The 18,634-nt window shown below is 49.1% G+C and overlaps 1 protein-coding gene across 2 annotated transcripts in view; it reads right to left on the reverse strand.

The window, feature by feature from the left end:
* The window catches only part of myo10 (myosin X), a 93,362-nt gene that overhangs the window by 39,273 nt on the left and 35,455 nt on the right, over nt 1–18,634 (reverse strand). The window contains exons 4-13 of one of the 2 annotated variants that reach the window (XM_049011494.1): nt 15,447–15,634; nt 7,096–7,230; nt 6,676–6,800; nt 5,846–5,859; nt 5,649–5,733; nt 4,143–4,246; nt 2,996–3,125; nt 2,510–2,628; nt 1,303–1,449; nt 966–1,066 (exon numbers count right to left, since the gene is read on the reverse strand). In XM_049011494.1, coding sequence (XP_048867451.1) covers nt 966–1,066; nt 1,303–1,449; nt 2,510–2,628; nt 2,996–3,125; nt 4,143–4,246; nt 5,649–5,733; nt 5,846–5,859; nt 6,676–6,800; nt 7,096–7,230; nt 15,447–15,634 — 1,148 coding nt within the window. Of the gene's footprint in view, nt 1–965; nt 1,067–1,302; nt 1,450–2,509; nt 2,629–2,995; nt 3,126–4,142; nt 4,247–5,648; nt 5,734–5,845; nt 5,873–6,675; nt 6,801–7,095; nt 7,231–15,446; nt 15,635–18,634 lie in introns of those variants that run through there. The other variant, XM_049011495.1, reaches the window with a different exon arrangement.

An 18,634-nucleotide genomic window follows, 5' to 3' on the forward strand; every position in this document is an offset into this window, starting at 1 on the left:
CACAAAGTTACCACTCACAGATGAAGCTTAAACCACAACAGCGCCCCCTACCTGCAGTCTCTAAAAGTGCCTGATACGTCAATCAGTAACATTGGGGGGGCGCCACTGAAGAGATGGCTGAATCAGGTGCGGAGTGTAGAAAAACGCCTAATGAACCCATACAGATGCCTTCACCATCACCGCTGCCACGTTGACGTGGAGGAGCTGTCAGGTACGGGACAGATGGAGCTTTGCCATGGAAACCGAAACTGACATCCGCACGGTTATTTAAGTCGTACTGCTAACGCTGGGCACGTTCGCCGGGCACGTTCGCCCTTCATCGCGGGGTGTGCCTCATTCACGACATGACAGATTGGCAGCTCGGGGGTAGAAGGGGCATCCTGCAGGTAGAACGGCTGGAACAGACCATGTCCTCCACGGGGGACTGGCAGTTGCCCATGACGCCTCAGGCAACCGGGATTTAAATATCATGTCACCCCCCAACCCCAACAGAAAATTTGACAGTGGGAATGACTCCTCCTACTCCCTCACACATTATCGCATAAAAAATGCAACATCTAAGATCTACATCAAGTCCTGGGAGAACACCCCTGCAGCTAGACTAATTTGCTCTGAAAAATGACGTGCCAAGATAATGTAACATTGTTTTCTCTTTTATTTCAGCTAATTACAATAAATCCTTCAATTATAATCTGAAGCTGCATTCTTTAGAGGAAGAAAAAGGCTCGGGAATGAGATTAACGCAGGGCGGCTTATTTGCATGCGGGGGGGTTCCATGTCAGCCTGTCATACTGAACAGGGGAGTCACTGTAACTAATGAGATAAGAGTGAGTCTCTCCCAGATCCCTCATATTTAATTTATCCATCTCTGCCTGCCTTCCTGCTTTTTTTTCCTCCAGCTAAGCTGCTATTCACGTATGGAGGACCGTGCAGTGAATGTGGCCCACCCCTGCGGTTAAGCTCACTTGTTGTATTCCAGTTGTTCCAAGGAGAAAATGTGCTTGTTGAAATATTCCTGAAGCTTCTCATTTGCATAGTTGATGTTGAACTGCTCGAAGCGGTTGACCTGCAGGAAAGGAATCCATTATTTTTTGTTCAACAGGAAGAAAAACAATTATCCTTACTTTCCCTATCAGTTAGGATTTGGCATTAATAACCCGGCAAGTGACTTAATTTGCAAAGTGCAGAAGGATAGAAAATAGAGGCATTCGTATTTAATGAAACGTGTTAATCACTAGCAGTCGGTCTCCAATTATCGAGCACAGAAGACTGATGGAGGAGAAAGCAGGTGGCCATTGTCACCTCGAAGTTCTCGAAGCCGAAGATGTCGAGGATGCCGATGGACTTGAAGTCGTCCTTCCCCTGTATCCGGCTATTGAGTTTCCGAATGATCCAGGTGAAGCACTGGGAATACAGAGCCATGGCCATGGAGTCCCTGGAATCCACAGCCTGAGGGGGAGGAACAGTGATTTTGGGCAGTGAATCAGATGCAGACACCCCTGCTGGACCACAGAAGCTTGGGTTTTTAAACTAGATCCTGTCGACGACCTTGTCATTCTTCTCACCATCTAATCTCTACCCCCCCCCCTCCCCACAACTCTCCCCACCTCTCCAAAAATCTTTATTATAAAGCCCGACTTTGAATGACTTGTCTCAATGCAATCAGGTTCACAACATTTGCACCAGAGACTGGTCTTCCTTTTGCTACCAATAAGCAGTGCTGTTTTAGTTTTACTGTAAACCATCTCAAAATTTGAGCAGTTCCAAATATTCATCCATGCAATGTGTCTGTAAAGTTTGATATAGATCCGTCAAATACTTTTTGAGTTACTGCACTAAATATGTAAATGTCGTTGGTTGCAGTGGACCAGCCCCCAAACCATATGTACTCCTGTTCCAGGGAATGCAATAATCAGTATTTGTTGAACCATACGTTAATTAAGTAGGCTGCAGTGATACAGTGCATGTGCATGCAGTAACTACAAACCAGTAGAAGTTGTGGCATACTAGGACTAGTTAGTCACTATTGGTTACCCTTTATTCCCAACAACTGCTTTAATTACATGCTACTTAACATGAAAAGTGTGGTTTCTGATCCTCCTTACATGGAGGGGTATCCAGTTCAGCAAAATTATATATGTTGTTCTGACATCTGACTCCGTGGAATGTGTTTGTGTTGGATTAGAGGTTGGACCTCCCTATTCAGCGACAGACAATTCAATGACCGCCACCAGGGCACTTTTGTGATTGGATGGTTCCTGGGAGCAGAGCTGATGCGATCCTGTTACGCTCGTTCAGCCCCGCTATAGTTTGTTGTATATTATCAATATGAAACAAGTGGAAGAAAACAAGGTACTTCCACACTACATCAGCATGACCACAGACAGATTACCTGGAGGATCAGTAGACCAAGCAAACCCCTTCAGTGGAAGAGTCGCTTCCACGTGCCTGTCTATGACCCTTCAGCCCTTTCAAACACTCCCTGCTGATGCATCCAGCCATCTCTTACCTGCTCCACAGAGAGAGGTGTCGTGATTTCCTCTCCCCGTAAAATCATGGACCTGTGGGTCAGCACCTCAGCCAGCTGCATCGGGTCCAGCCCAAGGAGCTCTGAAGCCCAGCTCAGCGCTGGAGCACAGGGCAGAGGAACACGGTCAGCATGGGACAGTGTGTCCAGGCTCACATCACAGGCATTGCACACAACGCCCAAGGATGACATCATCAGCATTTGACAAGGACCCCAAGGCCAAATCATCAACATGGGACCACTCACGCAGGATCACACATTCTGATTTTAGTTTGTTTACTGAGGACAACAATACACACATTTTTACTGCATTGCATTTTTTGACTGAATTGCAAGAATTCGGTCCAAATCCCCCACTACTAAATTTAGTTCTGAGAGGAAGAAAAACATCCTGAGTAGGATGATAAGAAAGGCCTGATCTCTGCTGGGAAGTCTCCATCCTGTTTTTTCCCTCCTGGGTGTGCTGACCTGATTTGGAGGTGACCTGAGCCCCACCCGCGGTGGCAAACTCGATGTCCCCTGTGTGCAACACGCCGGCAAGGAGCCTCAGGATCTCGTGGATGTTCTCTTCGCTGAAGTGCATCACCCGCATGGAGTTCTGCGCACAAAGAGCCCCAGTCAGGCAGCTCGCCACTAGGGGGCACCCAAGATGCACTTTTCCAATTCATATTCTTTTGGGGGGATGGAGTGGTGGATTGTTATGATAATCCCACATCTAGTTCAGTGGGTTAACTTACCCCATAAACTGAAGATCAGGCATGTAGCTACATGGTAAAATAAAGTAACAGGTTTGAACACCCCACTCCCCCCACCGAAATTTTTTTCTTACTGATCATGCATAAAAGCCAGGCAGTAAAATTACCAATTTGAACCAGCCTCGAAATTTGCTTCAGGCCCCAAATTGGCAAAATCAACAGAAAGGGATCCCCCCCCCCCCCCCCCCATGTCCCACTGACATAATCTACTGAGATGGACGTGTTAGTATTGTTGCCAGGCCACCCTGTAAAATTTATTTCCTGGCTACGGGCCAGCTGAAGATCACAAAGACACCCTGGAAAAAGCAGCATGGGTTTAAAATGAACTGATCTTCATACAATCCCTTTCTCAGCATAGGTCTCCTTTAACGAATAACGTGTAAGCCAGCATCACACAAAGGTGGTTAACGCAGAATATTAAAAGGCTGCGAAAAGGCCTGAAGACGCTAAAGGAGATGAATATGCAAACTGTCGTGGTGAGTACGGGAAGAGTTAAATGCTCTCGGGGTCCCGGGAGACCCAGGTGCCCATCCTTCCTCAGGCATGCGGACCTTGTGCGTGTCAAAAAGAGGCACGTAGGCATTATGTGAACAGTAATTATACGCAGCGGCGGTTACAGAAAACAGGTGGGTTTGAGCAGAAGCAGATGGAGCGCGCGACAGGCTAAAGCAACCCGGGCCACTTAAATCCAGGCCTCCTTCTACCCTGTGGAGCTCCGATTTAAGCAGAGGGCACAGCCGGTCACCTGTGTCACTGGCTCAGAGTCTCTGTGCTCCCCTGCTGCAGCAGTGAGGACCCATGACAGGGTAAACAGGGAGGAGAAGGTGGAAGCGCGGAGATGGGAAGTGGGAGGGCCTTACCAGGACTTCCTGAAAGGTGTCCCTGTCGTTGATGGTCTTGTCTGCCACGCAGCCGGACTGTTGCAGGTAATGGTGGCATTCTGGCTGTGTGAGACCAAAGGCCTCTGCGAAAAAACACAGGGTCAAGCCGCGTGAGTCTGCGCCACTTACTGAAATTCGTACATAACCATCCTCAGAAATGTGATCGTGATAAATCCTTTATTTCCCATTTGTAGAAGCATGAGTACGAGTACATTGGAATTATTCTCTTTGCCCACCCCATCCTGCTCTCCATAGCTTGGGGGGAGGGGAGAGGGCACCCCTGGAGGTGGAGGTTAAGGGCATTGCTTAATGCAGGACTATTCTGGCTGGGGCTCGAACCAACAACCTTCCGATCACAGGCGCAGAGACTTAGCCCGCTGAGCCACTCACCAGCCCATCTGGACCATGTCGTCATTCAGCACAAGCACGGCCCCTGTCAACCAGGGCGCAAGTTGTCATGGGGTACAAATGACAAAACCCATATACCACCCCATCCTCACTGTCCTCCTAAATTGTTCTGCGTGATTGTCATTCACATGAAGGTAAATTGTGGGTCATGTCATGGGTTCTCACGAAATCCATTCTGAAATACTGGATGATCCAAGCCCTCCCCCGCCCGCCCTCCTCAAACCCTAAGGACGAGGCAAGGTTGGAAAACATCGTTTCAAGACAATTCTGCATTTACCTCACACACATTCAACAGTAATAAACCTATGGAAATGAGAAATTAATGCTATATCTGCGAATTTTAGACCTTGTTCTGACGATCCATTACTGTCAGATCGCTCCAAATGCGTGACACAGCAGTGAGTGACGACCTTCACAAGCCACAAGACAGGACTGTGAGGGAACCTGAAATATTTATTAGGGAATGTAAAGCCGTTAAAAAAAAACATTTTCCGACCTTGTTCCGGAATATACTATTCTCCTTGAAATATTTATAAAACTCTGCCCCTGCTTTAATGGTAACTATTAAGTGGACTGACTCTGGTTAAGGAACATCCTTAATTTCCCCAACCTTTAACGTAAAAGCTGCAAACAGTATTGCTGACCTAATCTTTTAATAAGCGCTCTTATTCATCAAGAGAACACGTGGCACTGAAAATGTGCAAACATTCTTCGGGTAGGTCTGGCAGAACATGACAGGTGTTCACTGGTCAGGGGTCAAGGTTCAAGGTCAGGGGTCACTGGGAGGATGTACTTCCCCCAGTATTTAAAAACTGGCCTATCAGCGGTGAAAGGCCTATCAGCGAATGTTGACTCGGTAGTCGAGTCTACCTGCCCCCCATTTACTCATTACAGTGGTGCATAGTGGAGTGTGTGAGGTCACATTACTATGGGAGGGGCCACTTGCAGTTTAGTTTTGGTGGTAAGGTATTACATGGGGGCACGGTTCCGGACACCCCCAGCAGGAGGGCCACCTCCCCCCAGTACTGAACCCCTACACCCTTGGGCTGAAACGATCCTCACATCGTCGTCTCTTACCCTTCTGCTCCACGTCGGTGCCCGCCAGCAGGGCGTAGAACACATGGTAGTTCCTCTCCCCTGGGTTCTGTCTCACCACCCGGTTCTGTCCAAACACAGCAGTGGTGGGCACCCTACCTCTCACAGGTCAGCCCGCAGACTGCGACCCACCGCAGGAAGGAGCAGATGGCTGCCACACTGCAGCCTTCAGGTCTTACCTTTTCTAGTAGATCTTCAGCAAGAAGCTTGAGTTAAGGAGATAAGCACCTTCCTCATGAACCGTTTGATCATGATGCAATTCCAAGTGGCATCCCTGACGGTGCCACTGCTGCCAGGCCATTACAAATAGGTTTTTCTCCATCCTAGAGCAGATGCCTGTATTTTAGTTCTTACCCTGTGCAGTATTTAGGGCAAGAAGGGAATTATTAATCACCTGTCATTCAGTTTCCTTAACCACCCAATTCCAGTGCCTCTAACCAGGGGCGAGTCTAGGATTTGTGCCCCTAAGGGTCAAATCCTGGCAAAATACGGGGTGACAAGCCCTACCAAACTATCAACCACCAAGATAAACTTTGGGGGGATATCTGTATGAAATTATGGAACAAATCGCTAAATAGTGTTAATATGTGACCCTCCAGCACAAAACCGTACGGAAGTCGCCACCGATCGACTGCCAGAGGAACTACAAACTAATGCAGATGCTCTTTTCCGCCGTGTTTAGTCATTCTCCATATAACGAACGTAATTATATTTCTTTCGATAACTATTCGGTGTAATCCTGTGTACGCGGGCACGTTAGAATCGCTCGGGGAAATCTGTACATCTCCATGCGACTTCTGTACGGTTTCGTGCTGGAGGGTCACATATATGTTTTTGGGGAGGCAAAGGGAATACAAATTTTAAAATTGGGTCTAGGATGTATCTGCCTCCGACTTCTCATGTCTGCATTCCTTACGGGACCCTCTACCCCTACACTACCCCTAACACTGCGCGGGGCTGGGGGTTGGGGGGAGTTTCGACACTGTGGGAGTCATGAGTTTCAGGATACAGTCCACAATCTTGCCCCCCTGGATGTTCCCCTTCTGGCAGAAGTGCAGCTGTATGAATTTCCCGAAGCGGCTGGAGTTGTTGTTGTAGACGGTCTTGGCGTTCCCGAAGGCCTCCATGATGGGGCTGCGGGGGGAGGGGGGGCAGGCATCAGGACGGAGGAGAACGAGAGCGCGACGCACGAGGGAAACACTCAGTCAGCGAAGGAAACTCAGGATGGGGAGCAGGCTTCCACAGGCTAAACGACCTGCAAGCTAAAGCCACCATGCAATTTGTTTGTTTGGGGGGGGGGGGGGGGGTTGGCTTGGAGGTGGTCAATCACTCCAGGCACTGAGATCAACCCGAACTTCTGCCAAGTTGAAAATGCAAAAGCATGCGTCCCCCTTGTTTCCGTGGGCACCGTCTCCATGGCGACGCCCACCTGCTCTCGAGCAGCGCGTGCTCCACATGCGATGAGGCCGCCTTGGCCCTGGCCCCCAGCGAGCGCTGGCTCATGGCTGAGAGGTAGCGCAGGATCAGCTTGGTGCTCTCCGTCTTTCCCGCGCCGCTCTCGCCGCTGAAAGACATGGGGGGGGGGAGTGGTCAGGAGGGTTAGACATGAAATTGACCTCCCCCACGGACAAGATTGGACAGGGATGCAGAATCGACTCCATGCCAGAATAATCTCCTGTAGTGGCCCAGCTGCCTCAGTACCCCACCGTGCACGTAGAGCCTCCGGGAATGGAGACGGCTCAGAAATCAGGTACATCATTACCATTGTTATTAATCAAAGGTTACACTGAAAACAACGGCGTCCATTTTTACAAAGCGACAGTCCTGTGACTGACCTAGACTGGTCTACTGAGGAATTCTCCGTTTTTTGGATAAATTGTGTGCAATACCCTGAACACAGCAGTGACCAAAACCCTGAACAAAAGCCTGAACACCACCCTGATCAAATCCCTCAACACCGCCCTGAACACCACCCTAACCACAGCCCCTTCGAAGAGCATCTCCTCCGCATTCTTCACCCTGCTCAAGGGCAAACCTACATGGTGTGCTTGGCCCGCAATACCTTAATAATGATAAATAAGCCAATTATCGGGGCGTTTTATTTAACATCAGATCATGCAACGTTAACGAGGAGAGTGACAGTCAAACAGCAATTACACTTAGAGCGCTCCCAAGTAATGACAATTAAGCCTGATGCTCGGGAGTGCATAAATTATGCAGTGTCACAGGTAATTAGAAGCACGCATTAACTGGCAAAACACAAACTAATCACGCTAATCGGTAAGAAATGGGGTAAAGGAAAACTGAGCTCCCCCTCTGCATGACTGAACACCGTTTATCCAAATTCAGACGACACTAAGAGGCTGGAATAATGCATGAGGAGGGGGGAAGTCGTCAGGACGATATTGACAGAGACAGGGGTACGTCTGAGGATGCTGGCCCTGAGATTTCAGGATCTGGTCCGCGGTCTTTCCTCTGATACGGGAGTCTCTGCAGGACATAGACTGGTTTAAACGGGGTCTGATCTGGGAGGGCAGGTAGATATTTCATGTTAGCCCTATTAGCGATTATAAATAAAGGGAAAAGAAATTGGTTAGTTTGGCTGCTGGCGGAGGATAGACCATTGAAAGGCTGCTGCGTGTAATTTATTGGTGTAATTCTTCCCGATAAGCCAAGTTATTTATACAGAAAAGTCTTGTGAAAATGCACACTGAAAAATGGTATTGGGTTACACTTTTAAAGTATATTACGTGGCCTGTATTGTGTGCTGTGGGACATTACAGCTGGTTTAAATTCACGGAATGGTCACGACACAAGTGCCCACACAAGAGGAACAAGCGATTCAGCTAGTGGCCACTAGAGGGCAGTATGTCCCGAAAAAACCCTATCAAAGAAAAGCAGCACATGGAGCTAATTCAGTACAAACATATCAGCTACTTATATGCACAATGCACATCATCGTGCACAATGCACATCATCGTGCACAATGCACATCATCGTGCACAATGCACATCATCGTGCACACATGCTAATGAATAGTAAGGAATAGTAAGGAATAACTGGAGGCCTTTCTTGAAGAGTAGGGCTACATTTTTCTGCATGTACAGAGAAGGAAAGGCCCATTGGCGCCCAAATGGATGTTTACATAAACAGGGCTAGTGTCCCCCGTTGGGGGACTTTGGTACAATCCAGGCTGGGAAAGTTGGCGTGATAGTTGGTGCAGGGGTCTAAACGTCCTGGGGGCCACATGCTAACACAAATATATCAGGGACAAGGACACAAGCAGCCTGCTCACCAGCGCCATCAGCTGGGGTCTCCGAGTTCCAGTGAAGTTCCACCCCCCATCGATCCCCCTTAGTCATTCCTAATACTGATGTTCACTCGATACCCAGGCTTGGTACTGACACACTTAGATCGTTACTTTTGCATCTATATATCAATACAGATGGATGACTCCCCATAAAACTGTCAGTAACCCAAGTCGTCCTTCACGCGACCTTCTCCAAAGGCCACTGCCCCCATGGCCGAGCTGATTTCCTGCATGGGGCCGTGTTGATGCCTCCAGTACAGCAAGCAACGAGGCGTGTGGCGGCGGTGGTTTGTAAAGGCGGAGCCTGGCTCAGAGGTCACCACACGGGAAGCTGCAAATCATCAGGGGGGGGCAGCCAATCGGAATAAAGGAAAGCCCACAAACCGACATCTGATTCGCTCATTACCCGGATCAGTCTGTCTCCAAGCTCCCTCCCTCGAACACCACAGCCTAGATGGACCTGCCAAGGACTCGGACCTCAGGCAGGCCCTTGAAGAAAAATATTTTCCCTGACAACAAAGCGCCGGAGCGGACCATTTGGCGGCGAGTCATGGGGCGAGGTGAAGCTGAGCTCTGCCTCGCCTGCTTTCCGCTGAGCGAGGAGAAGGTCGCCCATCCCCGGGATGAGGTCGCACGTCTGTCTTCAGCTACAATAACCGAGGTTACCGCGTCAGACGGTGAAGGTCCAGGATGAATAAACACGTTTATTTCCTCTCGCGGGGACAGTTTACACGACGGCTAGCGGGTGGGACGTTCCGGGGCAGGGCCTGTAACTCAGGGCTGCTTTGGGCTTCAACCTTCCACATGTGATTCAGGGTGATATTGGGTCAAATTCCAATTCAGAAATAAACCGTCGAAGGCACTTCTGGACGCCTCACACGGAACGGTGGCGGCGAGGGCGGAGGGTTGGGGGGGGGTCCAGCTATTAATATGCCTTAAATAAGCAGGCAAATCTGCTGATGGAGGAGGAGAGAAGCTGCCAGATGAGGACCAAGCCAAGGTTCGCTGTAAAAAGCCAGCTGTTTATAAAAGGCCGGCTCTCACTGTCTGGGACGGCGTCACGCGAGATGTAGAGTTTCGGACAGCCCCCCCCGAAAGAAAACCCACTGGAAAACAAAGGAATGACAATGGCGGCCCACCATTGTGCGGACTTGTGCAGTAACTGTGATACAGGTGGGGGGCGATAGCAGAGGCACGAGTGGGTTTCAGATCACGTGGGCGGGGGGGGGGGGGGGGCACACCCTGTCTCGGAAGACAGGAAGGTCACCAGACAGACTGGCACCCCCCATCCCCCATCCCTGGCGCTCATTACCACTGGGCAGATCTCCTTCGCTGGTCACAGACCGGGAGCGAGACCAAAGGTGGGCCTGAAGCAGGGGGCGGGGCTTACGGCAGGAAGGGGAGGCCGTAACCGAGGGCGACACCACGTCCCCAGCAGGCGGTTTGGAGCCTAAGCAGGTTACCGTCTCGACCTTGATGTACATGTACTTAAGCTGATGCTTCGCCCTCACACATGACGAGTGACTTTCACTGGGTGGAACCGGAAACCAGATAGCTGGTCTTGCATAAACATGAGGAAATGAGCAACGGCGGCTAATTACTGCAGCGGTCAGCGGGAGGGACCTCCTGAAAACAAAGGCATCCAGAATTATATTCCTGCCCTGAAATCAGTTTGCTTTTCTGTCCCTATAAGTACATTTTCATTGTTTGGCAAACACTTTTGTCCAGTGCGATGTCTAAGTGAGACAAACAGCACGTTACAAACATACAGCTGTCAAGGAGTCGATTAAGCACAAGTGCAACTGGACTCAGTTTCCAGTGAAAGTTCAGTTACAGGCAGCTTTGTGGCACCTCACTTTGTTTTCAATTTGACACTAATTTGAAAGCAGAAACCTAGTTAATACCCAAGCGGAGTGGATTGCTGATATTCATCTGAGGAAGAAGAAGAGTTCAAGGTTACCCGCTGAGCAGATGCTGACATCATCTCTGTGGCAACACAAGCCACTCCCACAACGACCAGCCAGCCAATCGCTGCACCGCTGCTCACAATGGGCCAGTGGACGGGCCGGTGGCAGGGACTCCTAAGGAGCTATTCAGAGGCGCAGTGGCATCAATTGTTATGTTGATCCCCGGTGATATAGACTGTGTCACTGCACAAAGAGGGCAGAGTGTTTTATCTCCCTGATTAAGGCCGTTTCGAAGCATCTTATGCCAGGTTGACGCCTGACTGGTCGTACTATAGACGAAAGCAGGAAAACACAGTAGGAACCAAATGGACTGTCAGTCACTGCTGATCCCACTGGCTGCTTACTGGTACTGAGAGGTGACGTGTCACACTTCTGCCTGCCATACTGTATTGCGGTGTTTCTCGACTCCGTCCTCCCAGACGATCCACGTTTTTGCTCCCCCGCAGCCGGACAGACACGGGCCACGGCATTAACGAGCATGCGGCTTTGATCCGGTGTCACGGCGACAAGCTGTCGGACTCTCCGCTCTCCCTCCACCTCCCTCTGCTGTCGGGGCCCCGACTTATGTCTCATTACCCAGAATCCTCCTCCCCCCATTCCCCCCTGGGGCACCCAGCCTCGCCAATGATTAAAGCGTTCAGCTCCCAGGTGTGTGGGGAGAGTGCTACAGGTTTACGAGGCATGTTAATGAGGGGGTGGGACAGGAGGGGGAGAACTCTTCCTCCGGAAAACTACGCTTTCCAGTCCTGTTCGAATTCAATTCCCATTAAAAGCAAAATAAACTGACACGAGGCCAGAAGAGGCTTTGGCAAGGGACTGTGCAAAAACAAATGTAAAAAAACATGGCGGTATTTAAGGAGAGCATGGGAAGAGACCAAACTACCTGGTCAAGTGCCCTTGGGTGGTGGGGGGGTAAACGATCAAGGCTGGAGAGAATATCTCTCCCCCCATTTTTAGCCATTAGGTCATAAAGTCTCCTTTAGCGCCATTAAACACAGCACAGCCCTGCTAATCAGGTACAAACAGCCAGCCTTGTGAAAGGACCACAAAAATATCCGACAGGTTTAATCCAGGCCACCTTTTAATGGAGGCTGTCTTCTCAGTGGAGGCTACATGCGTCAAACCGCAATAACGCAATCCACGGAAATCCTATTTTAAAAAGGTTTTCTCCGGCAGACATCAGTACCATTCCAGGATAGATTAGGCAGCGGACCAGCCGCAAGCACTCTCCCCATGTGAACCCCGTCAGTCAGACAAATCGCACTGCGTCATGAGAGCAGGGCAGAGCGGCAGGGCGGCGTAACTGGGTCATTTAGTCGCTTGGGCTGCTCACGCAAGAAATCAGCGGGAATTAGCAGCAGTGCGTGACGCGGCAAAATGCAACACCCCCCAAAAAGGTGGCACAGGCACACTACAAACAGAAGAACACCTGGGGGAGGCTAAGGCCCCCGTCAATCAATGAACATCACCCAGTCCAGCTATCGGGGACAGTTAATCGTTAGGGCCTGGGGCCGATGTGGGCGGAATTGAGTTTAGACAAAATACTTATTTATTGTATGCTGGGGTTGGGGCCTTGTTGACCTCAGGGTGGGGTGAGCAGGGGTAGGAGGCACCTCTATTCAGACACCCTACCCGCCACACCCCCCCATCCCCTCAGGCAAGCCGCTCTGTAGTAATTACTCTGCTTTACTGCTGAGCCCATCAATTATTTACACCTTTTCACCTCCCTGGCAAAGAAAAAGCTGCAAGAGGCAGCGAGAGATGGAGCCACACACCGGCTACAAAGCAAATCCTCAGTGGACTCTGATCAGCAACAGTTACTCTCTCGATACTTACATCCCCAAACCAGCCGGATAGGAACACGACCAAAAACACCGATGGTACCAAAACGCAGATGCTTATTGGATGGATTTTCGGTGCGTGACACCAACTGTAGTGCGATTGTGAACCATGCTAGCTAATAGCCTCGTGGGGCGGGGTGATGGGGGTGGGGGGGGGGCACACCCTTTATGCGTGCCTGGAACCGAAAGGTGTATTTCCTGAAAACATGCCACACTCGCCTGATGTGTTACGCACGTTTTCGGTGATTCGGTTTCACCAGACGTGTGAAAACATGGATGCCAGTGACGGAACACTGCTTATCAGACCCCCCCCCCCCCCGTGAGAGTGCCCCATTCGGGAGGCCTAGGCTCATCATTCACCCTGATTAAAACAAACACCTCAACGTCACAACAAATGCTTCAGAAATTAGTTGCCTTTCCATCCGCAGTTTTCCTTCCATGGTGCAATGACACACGGTTTGGTAACCTGCCCACCCAGTTTGTGCCCGGGGCCACACTGGCATCACAGGTAGGCGGGCGCTTCTGCCTCGTGCTCCGTGCTGCCTGGTTGATGCTCCAGACCCCCGGGAAGTACGCCACTGGAGGACAGTGGGAAGTTTACTGAATCCGAATTACAGATAAGGGAATGTTACACAACAGCAGCCAAAAGACCAGAGAATCTGTCCATCAGTATCCTCACTGCTCTTCATCTGCACTTTCTTCATTTCCTTCTTCAGCGTGGACCGAGACGTAGCGGGAGTTCAAAGGCAGGCTGATCCTCGAGTCCTCGGGCTTATTAACTGCCCTGTATGGCATTTTGGGCCTGCAACTTTTTTAACACATGGACCACAGGGATTTTCATTTACAATTCCAGACAAGTCTGCACACATTTACATATATGTGAGAGTTTTATTACCTTGTAAATAGTCTACAGGGTTCGCAAGCTACCCCCAACACTTTTGATGTAGCTATTTTTAGGTTTGTAATACAACAATACAGATTTGCCGTGACATTTCTTGCGTGAGAGTCTGAAAGCATAAGCGTCCCGCCTGATGCGTGAGAGCTGGACCCTGCTGATCCTCTTAAGGAAAATGATCGTACCATCTTCCCTTCGGCTGACATCCATCGCTTGCCCTCTGTTGACATTTGCAAGACCACACACCATAAAGGGTACATCCACATATTAAGGCCTTGGGACTTTCACTTCCTGTCAAAGCCTAAAGGCAGAGAACAGTTTATCCGTTAAGAGGAAAAAGATCCATGTCTAATTAAACCGGTATGGAAACAACTAATCCAAACCCCCATTAGACTCCTTGCAACTAGAGAATCAAGGTCAAGTATTATTCACCATAATAATTCACCAAATGATGGGGGCAGTCTGTGGGTTAAGGGTCTGAACCTGTAATCAGAAAGTCGATGGTTCGTATCCCACAGTTGGCAGAGTGATTTCACCATTGAGCCCCGGCGTAAGGCCAGAGGCTCAATGGACTCTCTGACCCAGCTTTCAACTCCATGTCACTTTGGATAACAGCGTCTACTAAATAAGCAATTCGTAAACTGTGAGAAATGTCCAAGAAACCACCAAGAAATCTCGGCGGCATTCCGTGTCAGCTTTTGCTCCATCTCATGTCTTGCCCTAACTCTACCAGTTCATGGTCCTCTCATTAACCACAGCTGCCTTCAGCCACAAGTGTCTTCGTGAGACCGATAAAGGTTGCTGTCTTAATTAGCCCCTGAAAGACGGAGAAAGTAGTAATTGTTGAACGACTGCAACAAAAACAAGTCAGACAGCACACTGATCTGTGTCTGGCTGATCTGTCCGGTCAAGAACCTTTGGGATTAGAGGGTAACGCGTGACCCAGATTCTTTGGGCAGGAGACGTCGAGATCAGCATTCCGCTTCAGCCGTGAACGTAAACCGCATGGCCGAGAGCAGCCTTATCTGCAGCCGGCAGGAAGACACGCTGACGTGACCTTCCGCGGCTAAATGCAGATTTGAGCGTTATCGCGGGCCTCGAAAATAACCCCAGACCTTTGATGGCGGGGAAGTCGAACCCACGTCTGGAGGACACAGCAAGAGATGCGGAGAGACTCGGCGATCCACGGACCCAGGATTACAAAAAAAAAAAAAAAACAGGCAGAATTGCAGAGGATCTCAGAACATAAAAGGGGGGGGGGGGACATGGGGGAGGCTGTTTATATTAATTTAGACTAAGTAAATAGCTCGCTTTATCTGATCGCAAAAAGGCACAGAAAGCAGCTTTTCTAATAATAAACTAATATCCGCACTAAAGCGTGATGAGTTAAGGATAAAATCCAGCCAGAAGCTAATCATTCAGAGTCAGGGACTCATTCACAACCCTGGGTAAAGAAGGACGTTGTGTTGTCACCATCTGCGTCTTCTTGCTTCCTGTTTACCTGCACACTCAAAATCTACATAAAGCCTTCAATGAATGGATTCCAAGAGTACTAGAAACAAGACATAATACCTATTACTCCAATGTGTATAAAATAACGCTAAAGTGTTACGGAAATTTAGTTTAGTACTTGACTGGACAAGCCATCGTTTATATAGCTTTTAAATGAATGCATTGGATTTGGTTTGGAGCCCCCGACTTTGCCTTGAGAACAGAGAGATGCGCGCCTGCATCACAGTCAGGCTCAACCAATAGCGCCAGCCTCACCTGATCAGCACGCATTGGCTCTCCGTCCTCTTCCACAGCGCGCAGTAGCACTCGTTGGCCACGGCGAAGATGTGGGGCGCTATCTCGCCAAGGTGATGCCGGCTGTACAGGTCCATGGAGACCCGGTCGTACAGGTGGGGGATGAGCTTGTAGGGGTTCACCGCTGCCAAGATGGACCCGATGTAGGTCTGCAGGGGACACAAATGAGCAGAAGATATCAGGCTGTAAATATGCAGGTCAATTTTGGCACAAACCCTGCAATTAGACCCTTAAACAGGAGCCCTGGAGCAGTTTTTGGTGTTAAAGGCCTTTCTCAACAGGTATATGACCAATCTGCTAGCTATGGGATTTGAACTGATAACCTACTGATCACAAGGTCTAACCCACTGAACCACACACCAAAAACGTCATGGGTGTAGGTCAGTATCATAAAGTAAATTTATGATTAAATCATGAAATGTGTAAATATGACTAACAGGTTCCCAGTTTCTTCAAAGCTAATTCATACTTGTTTTTAAATGGTACGACTGGCATAATGCTGACCTTAGTCACATGACCTGGAAACCACTGAAGCCGCCTGACCCACGATATAGCGCCTTACCTTACAGAGTTTGTCTTGCATTTGATATTACATTCTTACATTCCATTACATTCCATTACGTGTCTCATTAGGCTTGGAAATCCTGTAAACGCCATTTCAGGAGCAACAGAGAGCGGCTCCCCTTGTGTCAGGAAAGTTTTATTGGTGCTTGTTTGGTCAGCATTGGAAAAAAAAATCAATATGATCCAATATGTGTGTAATAGCAGTTTCACCATTATGGAAAGTGAGATATTCTTTCAGTGGTTTTTATCTGAATAACAAACAGGCTTTAAAGGCCGTAGAAAATGACAGAATATATTTTCTGCAAAATAACTTTATCAATGTCCCTGTGAGAGACTGCCAAGGTCATATTTACATAGAGGCATCTGCCAATAAACACTCTTTAAGAAAGTGGATAACCCCAAAGATAAGAAAAGTGAAATGGACATCATTTAAATGTCTTTATAGCTTCCACAGAGCGAAATAAGTGTCTTTTCTTTGGGTTCCAAACTCCTGAGTTTCGTCCTGTGTGACAATGCGTCTCCCTGACGTACGCTAACCTTCTGCAACATTTCCCTGACAGCCGTGGGACCATTAGAGTTCATAACCATTAGCACTTAGCAGAAAGGTCTCCACAGAGATAGCAGGGCAAAGCTCTCTGGATTTACGATTTCCTCCTGGAAAAGAAAAATAAATCCATTTATGGTCCTCAAAATAGACCTGGCACTCGGATGTTTGAAACATGTGCTCTTAACGTATGCAACACAGTTTGTAACTGGCCTCTGACTCGCATCTTGGCTCTTATCTCTGCTACCCTTGCTGTTCCTGAACGTTTAAACAAGGCCTGTTTTATACTTAGGACAGAGAGAAGCACATAAAATTCCAGGGAACTGAGCAAGTCTGCAAAGGAATCCCTTGCAGGCCAAACCAAATGAGCCCCGCACTTAATTGGCTCATCGGCGGTCCTCGTGCTCCTCTCTCATCGTTAGCGCCATCTTACGATCGCGGCGTATTCCTCCTTTAAGCGAGCCCAGAGCTACCGGCCGCGCTCCCAGAACGTTATCGCACCTCATGAAATCAAACTTCATGTCAGGAGGCCAAGGAAAACAAACCAACATGCGACGTTTATTCGTGTTGGGAAAAAAAATGGATAAATTATATACATTCACACTTATTCATGGTTAAAAGGACATTAACTTGCTACATTTACATGCTATTTATTTAGCAGATGCTTTTACACAAAACAACATACATTATTTTTGAGCGATAGCGAGGTCAGACAGACCCCAGAGCGGCGGAATGTAGAAAGGGTTATTGTCATTGCACTTCATACGAGATTAAAGTGCATTTTTCTCATTGGTGCTAATATATAGGGGAATATAAGGATTAAAAAATAAGTAGAAAATATGAAAATTTACGCATAAAACATATCTGGAGTCAGCCACCCAGCTGAGCCCTGGATGTGAATGGCCAGCCTGCCGCCCACAGACGCAGCATCCAAACAAGCCGAGCTGCACATCACTGCGAAGGACCCTTTCATGGAATGAAACCTGTGTACTTACGTTTATAATTACACACTGTGTTTGTGCGATTAGCACCCGTGTGAATTAGGCGTGTCGTCTCCACGTGCATTGCTGGGCTTTAAAAGACATCGGTACTAATGTACTCAGACTACAATGAGGAGAGAGATGAGACAGTAATAACAGGGTGAAGAAGCCGGCGTGACCCCCCCACCCACCCCCCCCAGACCACCTGCCGACGGCACAAAGGCCACTTTGATCCGTTACCGCTTCAAACCACACACTTAGAGCCGTTGCAGTCTAAGAACAGCAGAACGCAAGACTTCAATCAGAGTTTAATATTATGGGATGGCAGCACTTCAGAAGGCTAGGGACGATGTGTGGGAATACCTACCGTCTTTAATCTGCTCCTCTGAGGCATTCTAATTGAAGCAACGTCAAACCTGCCTTGTTTGTGTTCTTGTTTGCGTTTCCGTTTAATTTAATATAAAAGCCGTTGTTTGATGAGGAAGAGGCAAGGGGGGGCGAGTGGCTCCTTGAGCCCTTGAGAGACAGCGCCCCCTACAGGACGTCCCCCGAGCTTGGCCGTCAGCATCTTTGACACTCGAGTCTCACGGCTGCAACGCCATCGCCAGCAGTAGAGATATGAAGAGCACGTCCATTCTCCAGGGCCCACCCTGCTCTGAAAATCACCGCATGGGCCGGGGGTTTGGGGGTGGGGAAGGGGTTGAGAGCGGCCAGGAAGAAAGGTGGTGGGGGGGGGGACTAAAGAGGGGCTATCCCTCTGGAGTGGCACCGAAACAGAGAAGCTGAACCCACATTAGCGGACGCCCCCCCCGCGCCAGTGTCGCTGTGCTGTGTCACACAACACACCACAGCCCCCGTCCCCACCCATCAGCCTCTGTTCTCCATGGGCTTCGTCTCCCCAAACACACTGAGTGCCACTACACTTCTGTTTTGGCTCTTATGGTACGGTGCTGTGCTCTCCCTCACAAAAGATCAGACACACACTCGCTCACACACACCAGTGGTCGCGGTGGGGGTCTTTTCTCCTTGTTCAGTGTGTTTCCAGTTTTTGTTCGACGACA

Source organism: Brienomyrus brachyistius, chromosome 4 (assembly GCF_023856365.1).
Source record: "Brienomyrus brachyistius isolate T26 chromosome 4, BBRACH_0.4, whole genome shotgun sequence".
Taxonomy (NCBI): Eukaryota; Metazoa; Chordata; class Actinopteri; order Osteoglossiformes; family Mormyridae; genus Brienomyrus; species Brienomyrus brachyistius.